Source organism: Athalia rosae, chromosome 5 (assembly GCF_917208135.1).
Source record: "Athalia rosae chromosome 5, iyAthRosa1.1, whole genome shotgun sequence".
NCBI classification, from domain to species: domain Eukaryota; kingdom Metazoa; phylum Arthropoda; class Insecta; order Hymenoptera; family Athaliidae; genus Athalia; species Athalia rosae.
Window position 1 is genome coordinate 11,720,832 of NC_064030.1, and position 16,423 is coordinate 11,737,254.

General features: G+C 38.9%; 2 protein-coding genes and 1 long non-coding RNA gene across 5 annotated transcripts; 1 reads left to right on the forward strand and 2 right to left on the reverse strand.

Annotated features, from left to right (window-relative positions):
• Positions 1–4,321: 4,321 nt before the first annotated feature.
• On the reverse strand, positions 4,322–7,109 carry LOC125500898. Its single transcript, XM_048655057.1, has 2 exons — positions 6,970–7,109; positions 4,322–6,877 (listed from the first exon to the last, which is right to left on the reverse strand). The coding sequence occupies exon 2, from the start codon at positions 5,453–5,455 to the stop codon at positions 4,757–4,759; it is 699 nt and encodes a 232-aa protein (XP_048511014.1). The 5' UTR covers positions 5,456–6,877; positions 6,970–7,109; the 3' UTR covers positions 4,322–4,756.
• On the forward strand, positions 6,891–10,701 carry LOC125500899. Of its 2 annotated transcripts, none has more exons than XR_007278364.1 (3): positions 6,891–7,444; positions 7,543–7,828; positions 8,045–10,701. It is a non-coding gene; the product is annotated as an uncharacterized LOC125500899 (long non-coding RNA). The 2 variants fall into 2 exon arrangements; XR_007278365.1 differs by having other exon boundaries at positions 7,543–8,275; positions 8,329–8,470.
• Positions 10,702–12,106: 1,405 nt separating this feature from the next.
• LOC125501165 lies at positions 12,107–13,740 on the reverse strand. 2 transcript variants are annotated; one of them, XR_007278696.1, is made up of 3 exons: positions 13,167–13,740; positions 12,406–13,064; positions 12,107–12,324 (listed from the first exon to the last, which is right to left on the reverse strand). XR_007278696.1 is itself a non-coding variant. In XM_048656346.1 (3 exons), the coding sequence occupies exons 1-3, from the start codon at positions 13,201–13,203 to the stop codon at positions 12,122–12,124; spliced, it is 333 nt and encodes a 110-aa protein (XP_048512303.1). In that variant the 5' UTR covers positions 13,204–13,730; the 3' UTR covers positions 12,107–12,121. The 2 variants fall into 2 exon arrangements, 1 of the variants encoding a protein (XP_048512303.1); XM_048656346.1 differs by having other exon boundaries at positions 12,406–12,498; positions 13,167–13,730.
• Positions 13,741–16,423: the final 2,683 nt, after the last annotated feature.

Here is a 16,423-nt window from a genome sequence, read left to right on the forward strand (position 1 = left end):
GTTGATAACATAGATAAGAATTGTAGAAACTCAGAGGAGATAAATATTGATAATGAATTATACAATGCAACAGAAGATATGCCTATTGAAGAGGATATCGCTAATATTAATGCTGAATCATTAAATTGTGATAATTTTTTCAATCAAACAGATAGAAATGATAGAAATAATGTGAATTACTCGAATATGGTAAATAGTGATAATTTAGAAATAACTGAGATCGTCAGTGATCCTGGACGAGCTTTTGACAATAAATTTATGGAAAATTTAGATGAACAATCTTTACGTAATGATCGATGTATTCAACAAGTAACATCTGACGAAAACCACTACCATTATTCACAAAACAGCAAAAATTATAACGAAATAGAAGACTACAGTTTCTTCCAAGAATTTCGGATGATCGCGTCAAAACTTATGATACAGGACGTTCGATTTACCGAACCCCTCTTTGAATTAATTATTAAACATAAAAACTTATTCTCTGACAAGCCAGGTTGTGCCACACTATATGAACATCGCATTCAAATTAATAGCAATAGAGCATTTACTCGCAGATCGTATCCAATACCACTATCGCTGAGAAAATCTGTTGACCAAGAAATCAACGAAATGCTCCATGCGGGAATAATTGAGCCGTCGATTAGTCCATTTTGCAATCCCTTAAGGATAGTTTCGAAAAAAAATGGGCGAGTTCGAGTTTGCCTTGATGCCCGTTATCTGAATGATATTATTGAGTCTGACAACGAATCACCACCTATTATAAACGAAATCTTACAGAAATACCATGGAACGCAATATTTTAGTACCGTAGATTTAACCAATGGATATTGGCAAATACCGCTACATAGCGAATCCCGACGATATACGGCATTTCTTTATAATTCAAAATTATACCAATTTTGCAGAGTACCCTTTGGCCTCAAAACCGCGGGTAATGGTTTCATTCGGGCACTCAATCTAGCCTTCAACAATGAATTTTCGGATTTCCTGACGCCATATATCGACGATTTGTTAATTACTTCACATAACTCTAAGGATCATTTGCAACATCTCGATTTAATTTTCACCCGCCTGGAAAAATATAAATTCACATTAAGACTGAGTAAATCGCTATTTATCCAGGAAACCATCCCATTTTTAGGATTCATTATATCTCGGACCGGAGTTTGTCCTGATCCTAAGAAACTTAAGATAATCACTGAATTTCAAGACCCTAGCAATAAGCGACAGTTACAACAATTCCTAGGTATCTGTAATTACTACCGTCAATTTTGCATGTAATATTCTAATTATATCGACCCATTTAGGGAACTCTTAAAGAAAAACACTGCGTGGTTGTGGGAGGAAAAACACATAAAAGCCTTCCAAGATTTAAAGGACAAGTTTCTTAGAACCATAACATTGAATCATATCATTCCAAACGCACCGTACAAAATACAAACCGATGCCAGTGATAGGGGGATTTCCGGACTTTTATTTCAAACCTGTATAGATGGAAATAATTATTTGATAGGATTGGTTAGCCGTTGTTTAACTCAGGCAGAAATAAATTATACAACGACCGAAAAAGAGCTACTCGCCATTGTATATACAATAACCAAATTTAGATGTCACTTAATTGGTAACGAATTCCAAATAATTACTGACCACAAGGGTCTTTGTTTTTTGAATAGCACGCCGTATCAGAATGCCAGGCTTATACGGTGGAGTTTATTGCTCCAACAATATGATTTCAAAGTTACTTATTGTGTTGGACGAGATAATTTAGTGGCTGACTTCTTTAGTCGCAATCCCGATTCAAAATTTTACGAGCAAAATGACGAAAACATAATAATATCTGAGCTAAAGGCAATTCGTAATTTATCGAACCATAAGCACAAATCTAAAATATCAACGAAATCCATTAATCATGTAACAGTCAATTTAGCATTACCTCCCGAATTTAAAGAGTTGGGAACATGGCAAAAGGACGACCCCACAATTAAACTTAAGTTAGACGAACTTGAAAAAGGAATAATTGACAATAGATATCAAATTAATCATGACGTGTTATTTACCAGTAATGGTATTGATGATCATTGGAAGGTCGTAGTTCCCGAAAACTTGATTCAGAAACTCATCGATGCAGTGCATAGTAAATTAGGACATCCAGGAGTATATAAAACCATACAACATATGAAAACCTATTATTATTGGAGAAAAATGAATGACTACATTAAAAAGTTCGTTTTAAATTGCGATTTATGCCAGCGAGTAAAACACCTCACATATAGCATGGAAGGCGAATATAAATTGGTAGAAGCAGATAAACCAAATGATTTAATAACGATTGATTTTTACGGACCCTTGCCACGATCCCTGGGCGGTGTGTCATATATATTCGTAGTATTAGATGCGTTCTCCAAATATGTAACGCTGTATCCAATTAAACGTGCCACTACTCAAATATCATTGAAGAAAATTATCGATAATTATATACCTAGACACGGAAAGCCTAACAGGATTCTATCAGACAACGGGACTCAATTTACATCGAGCGCTTGGAAAATAACATTGGAAAAACTTGGTATTAAAGTATGTTTCTCGTCCATTCGTCACCCGCAATCTAACCCAACCGAAAGAATAATGCGGGAACTCGGAAAATTTTTTAGAATTTATTGTAGTGATAAGCATACGAAGTGGGCAAAACATATAACTCAGATAGAAGAGATCCTTAACATCACCACTCATTCCACCACAGGCTATACGCCGTATGAATTGCAATTCGGTGTTAGTCCTATCGATCAGATAATGAAAATAATAAAATTTCCACAATCAACCGAGACACCCATCGAAACTAAAATATGCATAGCAAAAGACCGAATAAAAAGAAAATTTCATAAGCGTTGCGTACAACAGAAGGCAATTTCTAAAATAAAACTTTCAATCGGAGACCTGGTCTTGATAAGAGTGCCTATGCAGTCAAGCGCGCTAGACAAAGTTACTAAAAAGTTTTTCCATCTTTATCAAGGCCCATACATAATAACTAAGATCATCGGGGTAAATACATATAGGTTATCCGAAGTCAACGATCCAACTAATATAAAAGGTGCATATAATAGGGTAAATTTAAAAAAATATTATCAGGTTGCTGTTGAACAAACGTTTTCAGAGTAGTTTTAAGTTAATACGACGAACCTGCTGCTTCATTGCTCTACCACCGCCTCGCCGCTACATTTATTATATACAGACATAAGTTTTAAGTAATAAGTATAAGTATGACGATATCACCTGTGAACGATAAACTAATAATGCGCTATATTGTAATGTATGCGAGAATGAATGTTTATCTTTAATAATTGTCTGACAACCCTAATGAAAGATAAAAGGGGGATAATGTAACGATATTAGATTTGAAATTACCGCTGTAGGTATAGCGACGCCTGAGTCAGCTAATGATCAGTCAAAATAACGACTCACCTTTGAAAATATCCGAAGGAACGAAAGGATGACACTCTGGGGAAGACAGTTAACAGGAAAGGACGTGACTGGTATTTTTCCTGTCTTTATTAAAATTTTGATAAAACGTGTTTCTAAACTAAATCCAGTGCGATCCGCTAACTATAATAAAAATAAGACTTATTAATATACAAAGCAGTTATCTAAAAACATTAAATTTCACGAATACAACAATATTTTCAACGACAAAAGAATATATAAAAACTTAGAGAGTAAACTCATCAAATCACACAACAGCATATCGCCATTTGAACCATCGACGTCTCAGGATGAAATTCTAATTCCTTGGAGGACCTGAAATTGAAACTACCAGCAATAATTGACCAAAGGAGATTCGGGGAAACAAATTACCTAAGTACGAAGGACGCATTTTGGCCATCCATGTCCTGCTCCGCTTATCACCCTGGAAAAGAAACGAAATGATAAAGCTAAGTTTAAACCAAACATTAAGCCTATAAGAAATTAAACATAGCGATAATGCTCATAACAATATTCCCCAGAGAACATTTTACCACACCCATTTTATTTATACAATTTTAATCTAGTACTGACTATATATTTATATGTAATTACTATATACAACTTACCTACGACTTGTTGTGTTGTCTGTATCTGTGAAGATGTGTGATGGATGAATGTTTCGAGCTTTTTTTTATGTTATTTATATAAAACAAAGAATCGAAAAAGTTCACAGTGAGAAGTAAAAGTACCTGAATAATAGTTTACACCATAAATCTTGTTATTATCATTATACTAAATATTATTGTCACCATCACTCAACCAGTAAAACTTGTGATAAAATAAAAACTATTACAATAAAGATAACTGCTTTAGAGTCGCATAACTCATGCAGAAAAAATCGTACGGAGAATTTCAAGGACGTGTTTTCAAAGGAACACTTTAACCTTCAAAATGACATCAAAAAAATTGAAATGTACCGACCGAGACACTCGGTGCACCTTCTCAAAGTCAAAAGTTCACTTGACGTTTCCGACATGAATTGAATCAGGAGAGTACAACCAGTGAACGCAAAAACGCAATTCAAATTGACTCGTAGGATCTGAAAGGTGAAGCTTTACGCTCCAAAATACTTTTGCACAAGAAATGCATGCGCATAATCAGATAAAACTTTATCACCGCTTTTGTTAGATCTGTCCGATGTATCTGACACCCGATCTTTATTATAGGGACATCTTCGAGGCGATCTAACACCAAAAACAAGAAGTTGTTTTGTGGTTCATTATGACCTCAGGATTTATTCTTCTAGGGTTCTCAGTAGGTGCATGAGCTGGTCAGATGAATATGTGAGCTTTGATCTTCTTTGTGTGCCACAGCATACTCTGATTTCATCAATATTTTTCAAGACAGTTTGGGCGACATCCACTGTATCAATTTTAAAGGGAACCTCTTCCTCATATCTGACACCCCTCATTCTGATTTCTACATTTTCGAGTTCTGTAAACCGAATACTTTTATCTATTTGAATGTCATCATTGACATGTATGAGAATTTCGTCACTCGTTTGTAGTCTATTACACACAACCCATCCAGCAGGAAGCCTCAGCATCCCAATCTTGTCACGAGACCGAAGATTGATTGGTTCGGGTACTAGATGTGTAGTTGCGAGTTCACATTCTGATTCAAAGACAGGTCCTTGAAGATTTTTGTTTGGCAACTCATTAAATTGAACCGGTAAATCAATGCCATCAGAATATGATGCTAATATCGGTACGGGTGAAAAAATTGATTTGCAGCTGGCATTATCCATGTAACACGCTTGTGAATGACCCAGCTTGACGTCCATGTGTTTCACGGTACAATCCAATCGCTCAATGAATTTATTCATATTTTTCAATGAGCAATTCGATGTGATTTGTAGAAAACTGAGGTATTTATTCAGCTGATATATTTCTCGGGTTTTGCACATGTTACCGCAGAGCCAACTTTTATTCATGCCTCTTGATTTTTTCGTCGGCTCAGCCAATGGCAAGATTTTTACTGCTTGCCCCGTTCGGTTGATTATGATTGCGTCTGATAAGTGAACACTCTTGCATGCGGCTTCTGCAAAATAGGGTTCACCGGAAGCAATGTGTTTAGATGGATAAAGCACCTAGCTTATCCTCAATACTGTAATTGCGACATTCGGCAGTTTTTGTTGACAATATTTGTGCCTGCTTCTAAACGGCCATTAATTTTCTTTTTAACGCTATGATGTTACATTCTCTTTTAGGGAGACACTATTATACTATAAATTCTGCTTTTAATCTGCTCTCAGTTCTGCATTTTTCACTGATTTTTAGTAATATCTTTGTCACATATTTCTCTTTACATTGCCTGACAGTCATCGAATTGGCCGCGCGGATAAGTCGATATTTTGTAATGATTCTGCTGGCGGCACTCATTTTTTGTCGTACGTCATTATTCCTCTTGGTTTGTGTGTCATTAAATTCATCGTACTGCATCTGCAAACGCTGTGGATCGCAACGGCGTAAATAATTGGCTCACAATTGCGCGCGTTCTCTGTCCATTTGGGCAGCATACCACTCAAGATGCCGTTCACGTTCTTTTTCTATATAGGACAAATGTCGTTTACGTTCCAGACTTCACTGATTATCATTGTCAAGCAGATATCTATATGTTTTTCTGGCACGGCGTGTTTCTTTATTACAGAGATGAAGTTCTCGTTGTCCAGCTGTGCGCTTCATGACATTTAGGGCATAATGTTTTCGCTGCCGTGCCCGCTACGCTCCGACATTCGTATGATAACATTTTTTGTGTTGTTCTCTACGTTTTCGAACAACTGAGATACGCGCGGAAAGGATGCTTTGTACGTTGCGATCATGTAACCGATCATCCACGACCGGATCATGTACGTCCGGATGTGTTGCTGTCACGTGGTTTCACTGGGGGCTTTGCTGAGGTTATATCTTTCCGAATCGATTCCCATGACTTGTCATCATCTTTTTTGATATCATTGTCATCATTATTATTATTCATATCCTTGTGCGGTGGATGCGACATTTTCGTTGACAGAGGGTTATTTCTGACTTGTGCTACCTTGTCTGAAGTATTTCTTTTTTTCATCTTGTTGTGTACGTTGTCCCGCGACAACTTTGCCAGGTGCCTGACGTTTTCTGGAGGAACCAGTATTTGTCGAAGCGGTAGTCTTTTGCTTGTTAACGCATGGAAAGTTTTCCAAGACGTTGCTCTCTAATTTTTTCATCAGATGTGTTCGCATCTGAGAGATATCATAATTTTTTTGTGATGGGTTATGACCGTTGAAAAGCGATATTGCGAATGCAATGGCAAAGACTCCACAGTCGGACTCATTACTTTGCTGTTGAACTTGTGGGAATTTGATACGTCGCCTCTGGAACTGATAAAAAGGAAGCAGTTTTCTCAAGTATATCTCATGGTGCTCATGAAGAGTCTTCCTATTTAATGAGTCGTATATGCATAGCGATTTACCGTCGAAATAACTGCATACCCAGTGCCCGTCTAGTCCTGTATTACCGCTATGCAGTATTTGAACATGCTTTTCATTCGATGAAACCGGCTTAATTGTGTTTGGCATTTGAACTCGCCACGTTTCTTGAGGCAAAAATGTTGAATATTTTTCAATTAAGTGATTCAAGTGATCCATATGTACGTCAGTCAACCACCCACCAGATGTTATTATATCTTTGGACGTAGCATCCAACTTCGGTGTAAGACGAAACACGCTTTTTCGATTTTCAAGTGCTATCTTCTCTCTATTTTTATTAACAGATGAAACTTGAGTTGTGAGACAAATCTTATCACTAACTAGCTGATTGTCGTCACGATTAGACAAGGGAAGAACAGTTACCGATACCGATTCAGTGCGGTTGCTGACTTCTTTTGCTGCTTGTTTTGAAACTTCAGCACGTCCTTTTATTGTGCCGCTTCGCGAATTTGTCTGCAGGTTTGTGGTTTGGCTAACCTCATTCGTCAACCGTTTGATAGATGAGGTGTGATACATTCTTATTTGTGGAGTTGAATTTTTATCTGGTATTTTTTCAGATGGAATTTGAGGCTTAGGAGAAGAGATGCCTTTGACTGCTGAAACGCTATTCGTTCCGTCCGTACATGGAAACGGTTGGATTTCATTATTTTCGAATAATTTTAGCAAATGTGCCCGCAAAAGGGTTGCATGATATGTTACCCGGTCAGGTTTTTCCCCATTTAGAATGGAAATAGCAAAAGCGATCGCAAATACTCCACAATCAGACCTATTGTGCTGCCGCTGAACTGTAGGAAATTGTACAGGATTCTGTGAGAAGTTGTAGAAGGGAAACAACGCCCTCAAGTATGTTTCATGATCCTTGTGGAGCACCTTTGAATTCAAAGAATCGTATATGAATATCGATTTTGTATCGTAGTAGCTACAAACCCAGTGTTCAGCTCCTTGCGTACCACTATGCGAAATTTGCACGTGCTTGACGCTTGGCGAAACAGGTTCTATTGTATCAGGCATCTGTACCCAACATGTCTCCTGAGGTGCATATTCTGAACATTTTTCCAGAAGAACCTGTGATCCTGATTGGGGAGAGGCTCTTGGTTTGTTGCAATGGATCAGGTTCTGACGAATCGTTCTACATCTGTACGCTATTGGGAAGAAGGAAGGTGTTGGTTATGATTTGAACTATGAGGAAAAGAGTTAGTAATACGACTGACTCATGAACACTTGTTGGATTCTTTGACTTTGATGTGCTGATAGGAAATAGTCACATGGTAGTTGTGATGAATCGATGCAGTAAGTACTAATGAAAGACGAAGGTCGTAGTTGGCTTACCGAGAACTCCCTAGTGCATGGTCGGGATTTCACCTTGCGGCGGACTTTGTTGGATGTGGACTTTCTTCAATTGCATTGTCTTCCGCTGGTCCGGGTTCTTGGATCTTTGTTGAGCGAGTGGGATTGAAGAGAAGCTTTGCGTTCGTTACGTTTCTGGAAAGGTACCTTCTCTCACGGATTTGCATAGGTGGTGCCGACGAGTTTGTGGGTGTCGGTACACCCATTCTAAAATTATAATAGATAATCAAGACGCATCATTGCAATAAATAATAATTATAACAGCAGTAATGATTTTATGGCGCAGAAAATGCCAGTTCATTGCAATATATTTTTAAAGCGCAATATTGATTCAATCCTCAACATTCACACCTCATTTACACATGTACATAAATAACGTATCATTCAAATTTCTAGCGTCAAGGCAAATACGAATTTTTCTGTATTTTTCTCTCACTACTCTTAGTAGGTTACAATATGGACTGATTGATGGCTCCATTATTCCATTTTTCAACATAACTCGTATTTTGGAAGTCACTGAATCACGATACGCTAACGGGACTGGATAAGATTGACGAACGAATGGCTTATCACTTGATACCTTAATATGGTGCTCGTATCTATTAGTGCATGTTGGCTTGTCAGAAAATGAAGTTCGGTGTTTAATCATTAAATCAAGTAATGGTTCAGTATATTTAATATCCTGTATCATAAATTGAGACGCGATCATTCGAAATTTTTTTTTTTTAAATTATGATCTTCTGCATCATCATCTTGTTGAATGTTCATCTGTTAAGTTGGTACTTATCGGTAAATCATCAGGAATACTGTTCGAGTTATTAAGGTTTTGAATTGAATCTCCATCTTTATCATCATTAAAATTTTGAGCATTCTCAATTATATCAAGAATTTGACACATTGTTTTAGGAATATCATCATCAATATTTGAATTGCACAGAATATTATCATCGTTCAGAATAACATCGTCTCTACTACGCATGTCATCCACATAATCAACAATTACCTCCACATTATAATCGATTTTATTAATTATAACATCATCTTTCTTATGAATGTTATTTCAATTACGATTACTTTCATTAATTATAACATCATCTTCACTGAGCATGTTATTCTTATTATCAATTCCAATAATCAATTCAACAACTGTTTATCATGCACAATAAAATTTCCATCCCGTTCAGACATAGAATTTAATTCACCTTTTATCACCCGACAGTTCTTATAATTATTTGGTTTACTATTCATATTTGATTGATCATTACTGACAATTGTATATACGTGACTGCATCTTCATAAGAGGACTTTAATCGATCTACTGATCCTCGACTGTACGAAACAAGACGATCATCTGCACGTGAGCCATGAATTTCAATAGTTTTATCATTGTAATCCAATATAACATTATTCACTGTCAACCAATCATTCCCTAATATAACACTTGACGATGATTTAGGCATCACCAAAAATGCATAAGTCATTCTTTTACCATCTATATGTTACGTCGGTAAACGCTGCCACCAATTTGTTACGTGGGTAAAAGGTTCACCGGCGTTATTATTTAGGTTCGTTCTCGTTTTATGCAACTAAATGCAACTGCAGGAAAGGTTTCGAAGTGATGAAGGTGATTGACAGTTTGTAGATGATTATGATGCGAAGTATATTTATTTGCCAAGCTCGGGGAGGCTTACAGGCGTCATCAGACGTGTTTAAGTCTTGAAGAGTAATAATTATTATTGACCAGGCTCGGGGAGGCTTACAGGTGTGTTCAATGAATATTTGTAGAGTGACCGATCCAGGATTTCGGTGTGTGACTAAGGAACTATGTCCTGGAAAACCGTACTGTTTGGTTCTAAGTTCAGAAGTGATTTTGATATAAAGATTAGGAATAAGGTAAGTTCGGTTTATGAAAAGAGGGGCTAGGTGGAGTGGGAGTGCACGTGTAGCTGACAGGGTGCAAATCGGGAAGTCATTGCACTTGCATGTCATGCTGATGCAAGGTCGAGCAATGACCGGTGGCAATTGAAATAGTAAGGCAGGAAAAAGGATATCGGGTTGCATCCGGTAGAATTGGTGGCAATACTTGATATGTATTCGGAATTGCTAAGAATGGTTGGGCGAGACGTTTGGACCGAGGTCCGGACGTAACATATATACATATCCGCTAAAATTTGTTTCTTGATGCTGACTGCAGTTTTTCCAAATGCAGGAAATACTCTTACATTGGTTACCGGTAATTCAGCGAAAATATTGCAACGCGAGATTTTATTATATAGGGTCTCTGAAATGCAAGTGATTTCCTGAATCGACTAAGGCTTGGACTAAAATTCCCCCGATAACTACTGACAAATGCGGACATTTTGGAATTGGTTGTTGTTCAACCGGAACCTTACTAGGTTCATCGATGCCCAACGATAGGTCCTCAACAAAATCATTGTGTCCTCGGTACGGTATGGGACCTTGTACATTCGCACCTTGAATTAGTTTAAATAGTCTTCCGCCGTTCCGGGTTCTTGGATCTTTGTTGAGCGGGTGGGATTGAAGAGAAGCTTCGCGTTTGTTATATTTCTGAAGAGGTACCTTCTTCCACGGCTTTGCATAGGTAGTTCCGATGAATTTGTGGGTGTCGGTACACCTATGGAAGTAGGATCCCTTGGTATGCTTTGGGTTGGAAGGAAGGTGTTAATCGTGTTGATGCAGTACAGCAGGTACGTACGCCGTAAAAGCATGAATTATGGTTGACTTGCGATGAACTCCGGTAGAAATAGGTTGGGTTTTGCAGATTGCGATGTAACGACGAGAAACATCTGCGGAAGACTTCCGTGTTGGCGAGTCTTTCCGCCTCTGATTCTGTTACAGCTTTTAAAACCGAGTAGGATTGGAAAGGAACGCTCAAGTTTGTGGCGTGCCAGAAGGGAAAGCGTCCTTCCGTAATATCCAGGTGGTGGTGTTGGATCATTCGACGTTGGTTTTCGCCTGTGGGATTGGGAACCCTCGATTTGTAACACCCGAATGTGAGCTGCTTTATTTTTCGATATCGATGTGCTTGGGAATTCGGAAAAGATGTTGGTTGTTCTGATTCGATACGTTAGAAGTGTGAGGTTTTTGATCGTCTCGCACCCATGCTGTTTGTTACTCACGTAATTGCTTGGCGGATACGACGACCTTGAACGCCCTGCTTATTAAATTCAATACGTCTGCATTGCGTTGCATTGCAAAACGTTGAAAACTTCATTTTGCGTTCACTGCCGGTTACGAGTACCGTTCACTTACGAGCTGTCACTTCGTCACCTTATAAGTAGTCGACCTTCTGACGAGTGAACTTCCGACGTTTTAATCATCGATAAGGTGGATAAACGAGCTGCGCTTATTTAGGTTCATTTGCGAAACTGAAAGGTCTGTCACGAGGCCATGTGCCGTTCAACCATACGTCCTACGTTCCAGCGATCACGAATCTATTACTGTCACGTTACGGCCGCCATGATAGACTTGCCAACGGACGACGGACATCTCATCTCCACTAGTTCTGTATATCCCTCACGCAGCCAGCGCGGTGATTGGTGTCCAATCAAAACGCTGTCTTTCTGGGGGTTAACCTAACCAATTTTTCCATCGTTATCGATATGCTTGGACGAGAGAGGATGCTGTTAGGCATTTCGGATTCGTACAGATAGGTATAGGTGATAGGTTTGGCAACGTAGAATGTAGGAAGGTGATACGTTATAGAAATTAATAAATAAATGTTAAGGTGGTATATTTTTTTTTTTTGTTTTATTTATTGGCTATGTTCTATGCGTTGTTCGCGCCCCGCCCCCCGCCACCTTGTCCTCCGCGGCCACCACCGTGCCCCTTTTTGCGGTTGTGGCCCTGGCCACCCTTGTACGGATGACTCAGCTTGACGAAGTTTAGTATCATCCGGGTGTCCAGGGCCTCCCGTTTGCGGGACTGGGACCACTGCCTGCCCTGCTTGCCCCTTGGCTTCTGCATGTCCGCTACAAAATATTAGACGAAATTAGCTCTATATATATTGTTAAATTAACGAATCGAAAAACACATGTGATGAAGTAACACACCTGCTGCTCCCGCGGCGGGCGCTTCGCTGCCATCGCTCTTTGTTTGGGCCGCCTCGTCTCCGGTGGGGGATGGTGCCGCTGGCTGCGCTTGCTCTATTGGATTGAAAAATTATTCTACCGTAATCATGTAATTAGCATTAGATATTGGCCATCTTTATTAACGTATAAGTAATTCAAAATTCGATCGCATCCGCAGCTACGTGAAAGGGTCACACCTGAGTGGGTGCTATTTTTCTGTAACGAATCCGAGATATACCATGAGGCACGATGCAGAATTACATGTACTTGGCACGATAGTTGATTCACATCCTTTTTCTCCCATTCTCAGTTAATTTTTTGTCTTCCTCAAAGATACTTAGAGAGTAGTTAGACTTGATGTGCTTTGCGAACTTTTTTGCGCCCCAGGTGCATCCATGATGCCATGAAGTAGTGCGCGAACAAATGCGAATGGAGTGAATGACAATAATTGCCGACTGTAATACATTTAGGACACTTAATTGAACGTAACGAATAAAATACATATCTTGAACCGGGTGGACGTCTTTCGGTAATCCACCTGGATATGGCCGACTCTCATCGACCTCGTGGTCTAGATTAAGGCCGGTCATATCCAGGAGTTCGTCCTCCGGCCACTCTGAGTCGTGCATTTCTTCGTTTATCTTAAAATTAACAATACACGTTAGCTTTTCTTCGAATTATTGAGGACGAGGTGATGGATTGCTTTTTAGAAAATCGAAAAATGAACTCACGCTCTCTCTTACCTGTTTCTCTTGCGCCATTGTGATTAAATGGTTGCATGCTACGCGATTGAGAACTTCCGCCTTCTTCGATTCCACAGCCTTTTGTTTGCTACAAAAGCCTTGCACTTCCGGTTTGCTGAGACACTCTTGTTTGGTGAGACATACTGTTGTAGTTTGGTCTTGATTACGACCAAATAATGATATGATGCTCGTTGTAATAGTTATTTATGCTACATGTGGGACAAGTAGCAAATAATCATGTCGTGTTGTTGCGACATGAGCGTAAGGTTTATGAGGCATTCTTATGAATACGAGTGTGGTAGATGTCGCTACGAGCCGTTAGGCTGTGGGGATATAGTTCACAGGAGCACCACACTGCGCTCATGAAGTTCCCTGAAGTAAGTTACCTATATACTCACTAGAGTAAGAGAAATGGCGAAGTAGCGTCACCTAGTCCCTTGTAAGACTCGCACTCGTGTACCTGCAAAAATAAAGAGAACTACCGTTAATATTAACCAATGTCGGATACCAAAACATCTTCCTGAGAATCCTTCAACAGTGGGCAGTTCCATAAAACCCCACAAGGCGAGTTGCGAAAACCACACGAGTCTTCATACGAATGTCTCATAAACCTTACAGCGAATGTCGTAATCACGACTATTATATACCTCCGTGAAGTTGGCCGGAAAGTTTCGATTTTCCAAAAAGAAACTTCACAGATCGTTTGTTGGTTGTTTGTAGGTGATTTGGTGATTTTTGGATAGGTAGAATTGTTTGTTGGATTATAGTTTTTCAATCAAATCCAAAATTGTGTTTTGCATAAAGTTAGCCGGATGATTTTTTATTTTCAATTTTTTACACTTCTGAAGGGGTCCAATCAAAACGCAATCGTTTGTTAGTTACGAATATAGCAATTAAAACATTTGTTGGATTACGGTTTGTTCAAAAAACTGAAAAAAAAAATTCGGCTGTTCAGCCGGGGGGTCAGCACCGTCATAATCCGGCGTCACGTTAGCCAGTTGATATATACGGTTTTGACGTTTATCCGTATGTCTAGAAACGCTATAATCATAGATATATTGAACTAGATCGGACGAGTTGCTGGCAAATCGTAGTGTCGCGACATGAATGTAGTCAGCGCGCTCGGCGAAAATATCTTTTTTAAAGATTTCGCTTCAGGACGCTGTTTTACCCACAGAACGACCTGATACGCGATAAGTCACACGCTTTCGCAAATTATTTTCTAGACCGATCGATATAATAATTCGACGTAGCTGTTCAACTTGACCGACAGATATGTGACCGAGAAAAATTAGCCATGTTATACACGGTATCCATAAATTTTTAACGTTAGATACAGGCTATGATACAAATAACCTGTAAAACCTGAGGATTCTTTTGGAAAATGTGTGGAACAAAAGTTGCAGAATCATCAAAGGAAAATTCAATAACACATGATAATACTATAGATATATCGAACCTCATTTAGTTGAAAAATTTTGGGAAATTTTTTAATGCTTGATCTTCACTTTCATCATAGATATATATCTATCTTTCTATTCTTTTATATATCAACCTCAAGAGTTGAGAGTTCGTTGATATTTAGATTCAAAGGTCGCTCGAAAACATCTTAAATACTTTACCTTGGAGGATAAAAAATTTTAAGTGACTTTTAAAAATCAAAGTATCTACTGGATATTTGTGGTATCTTTATCGTTTATAACATAGAATGCAATAGACGATTGAGAAAAGAAACCGGAAAAAATTTAATTCTGCACGATTTTGTAAATTGTGTTAAAATCTTGAGTGACCCCTAAAAATCATCTGTTTGAGCTGATCTTCGGAGGAGGCTCTCAAAACATGTGTGATACATTTCCATAGGAGACGCAGGAAGAGAAATATCAGTTTTTCTTTGGGGCAACCCTAATCCATTTATGATAGGCTTATCGATTCGTAATCGAGAAAAAATATGTCTGAAAATTTCAGCCATTAAACCCAGAAATACAATATAAGTTGAAAAAGCACATTTTCCAGTATTAATTTCATCACAGATATATTATTGATCTAAGTTTTCTCTCTTCTAAAACGTTGTACTCGAATAATGTAAAAGAGTTCACTAGACCCCCAGTATAAAAATTATGAAAACATCTGCATCCTCTCGAAGATACCTCATATTTCAAGGGTATACAGCTTATTGTTAGTAGTAACATAGATATATTGAACACATCTATGACGGTAGTGGAACATAATACACGGCCCATGAGAAGGTTCTGTTCAGTATACATATGTTTCTACATAGATAATATATCTATGGTTTTACGTTCGGGCAAAGTTTCTACCTCTATCATTCAATAGGTGATACAAATGAGCGCCCCTGCGAGAGACAAATCTGTGAACCATCAAGAGTGAACCCCCGTATCAATCGAAATCACCGCACTACATCTGTGACCTTAATGACAGTTGCTCAATGAAATCGGTGACCAAAATTACAAGTTCTTTCCTCTACAATTATGTACTTGAAAAACTGACAGTAAGATGATCTTTCGGAAGCGCGAACTCACAAATTGCAACGGAATTATAAATGGCTTAAACTACTAACGTTCACTACTATTCACAACAAGACAACGATTGGAATTCATAATTCAGACATCAGATGCATTAGAACTACTGTCGCACTATATTTGTGGTGGAAGGAAAAGAACTAATACAAGCAGTATATTTTTTTGAATATATTTATTTATTAATGGGGGGCAGCGTCGCCGGCCCGCCATCTACCAATATTACTAACGGTAGTAATACTGGTAGATGGCGGGCGCCCGATTTCCCCCCCGGCGGCGGCGGTTTCGACGTGTCTGCGCCTTCTTCTTCGGCCGCGCCGGCTCGCCGGGGTCCGCTGCCTGCGCCTCCGCCGCCTGGGCCTCCTCCGCCGGGGCCGCGCTCGCGGCGGGCTGCGGCGGCTGCTGCCGTTGCAGCTGCGCCACCGCAGCCCTCAGCGCGACGAGTTCTTGCATCACATCCGATGGGGTGATCTGTGAATGATAATGATTATAAGCTATAATTTGATGTAGAGATAGCACTGAAATCAGACACTTTCATTCGCACTGTATCTTTACAATTTTAATAGTTCTATTGACTTGGACTAGTTTTTCTAATGGAATGCTTGTTGTGATATATGAGATATGTGAAATATGGGTCAGGACTCTTCGTACCACATTTAGTTTGTTGATACGCTTGATCATGTATATCTAGATCTGTAAATGGTATCGGACTTCGATACT

Bases quoted from the DNA above. Each gene is read 5' to 3' on its own strand.
- LOC125500898 (XM_048655057.1), bottom strand. From the start codon at position 5,455: ATGAATAAAAGTTGGCTCTGCGGTAACATGTGCAAAACCCGAGAAATA.
- LOC125501165 (XM_048656346.1), bottom strand. From the start codon at position 13,203: ATGCAACCATTTAATCACAATGGCGCAAGAGAAACAG. The intron at 12,499-13,166 runs GTAAGAGAGAGC...TCAATCCAATAG, and splicing joins CAATGGCGCAAGAGAAACAG to AGCAAGCGCAGCCAGCGGCA. The intron at 12,325-12,405 runs GTGTGTTACTTC...AATATTTTGTAG, and splicing joins GCCCGCCGCGGGAGCAGCAG to CGGACATGCAGAAGCCAAGG.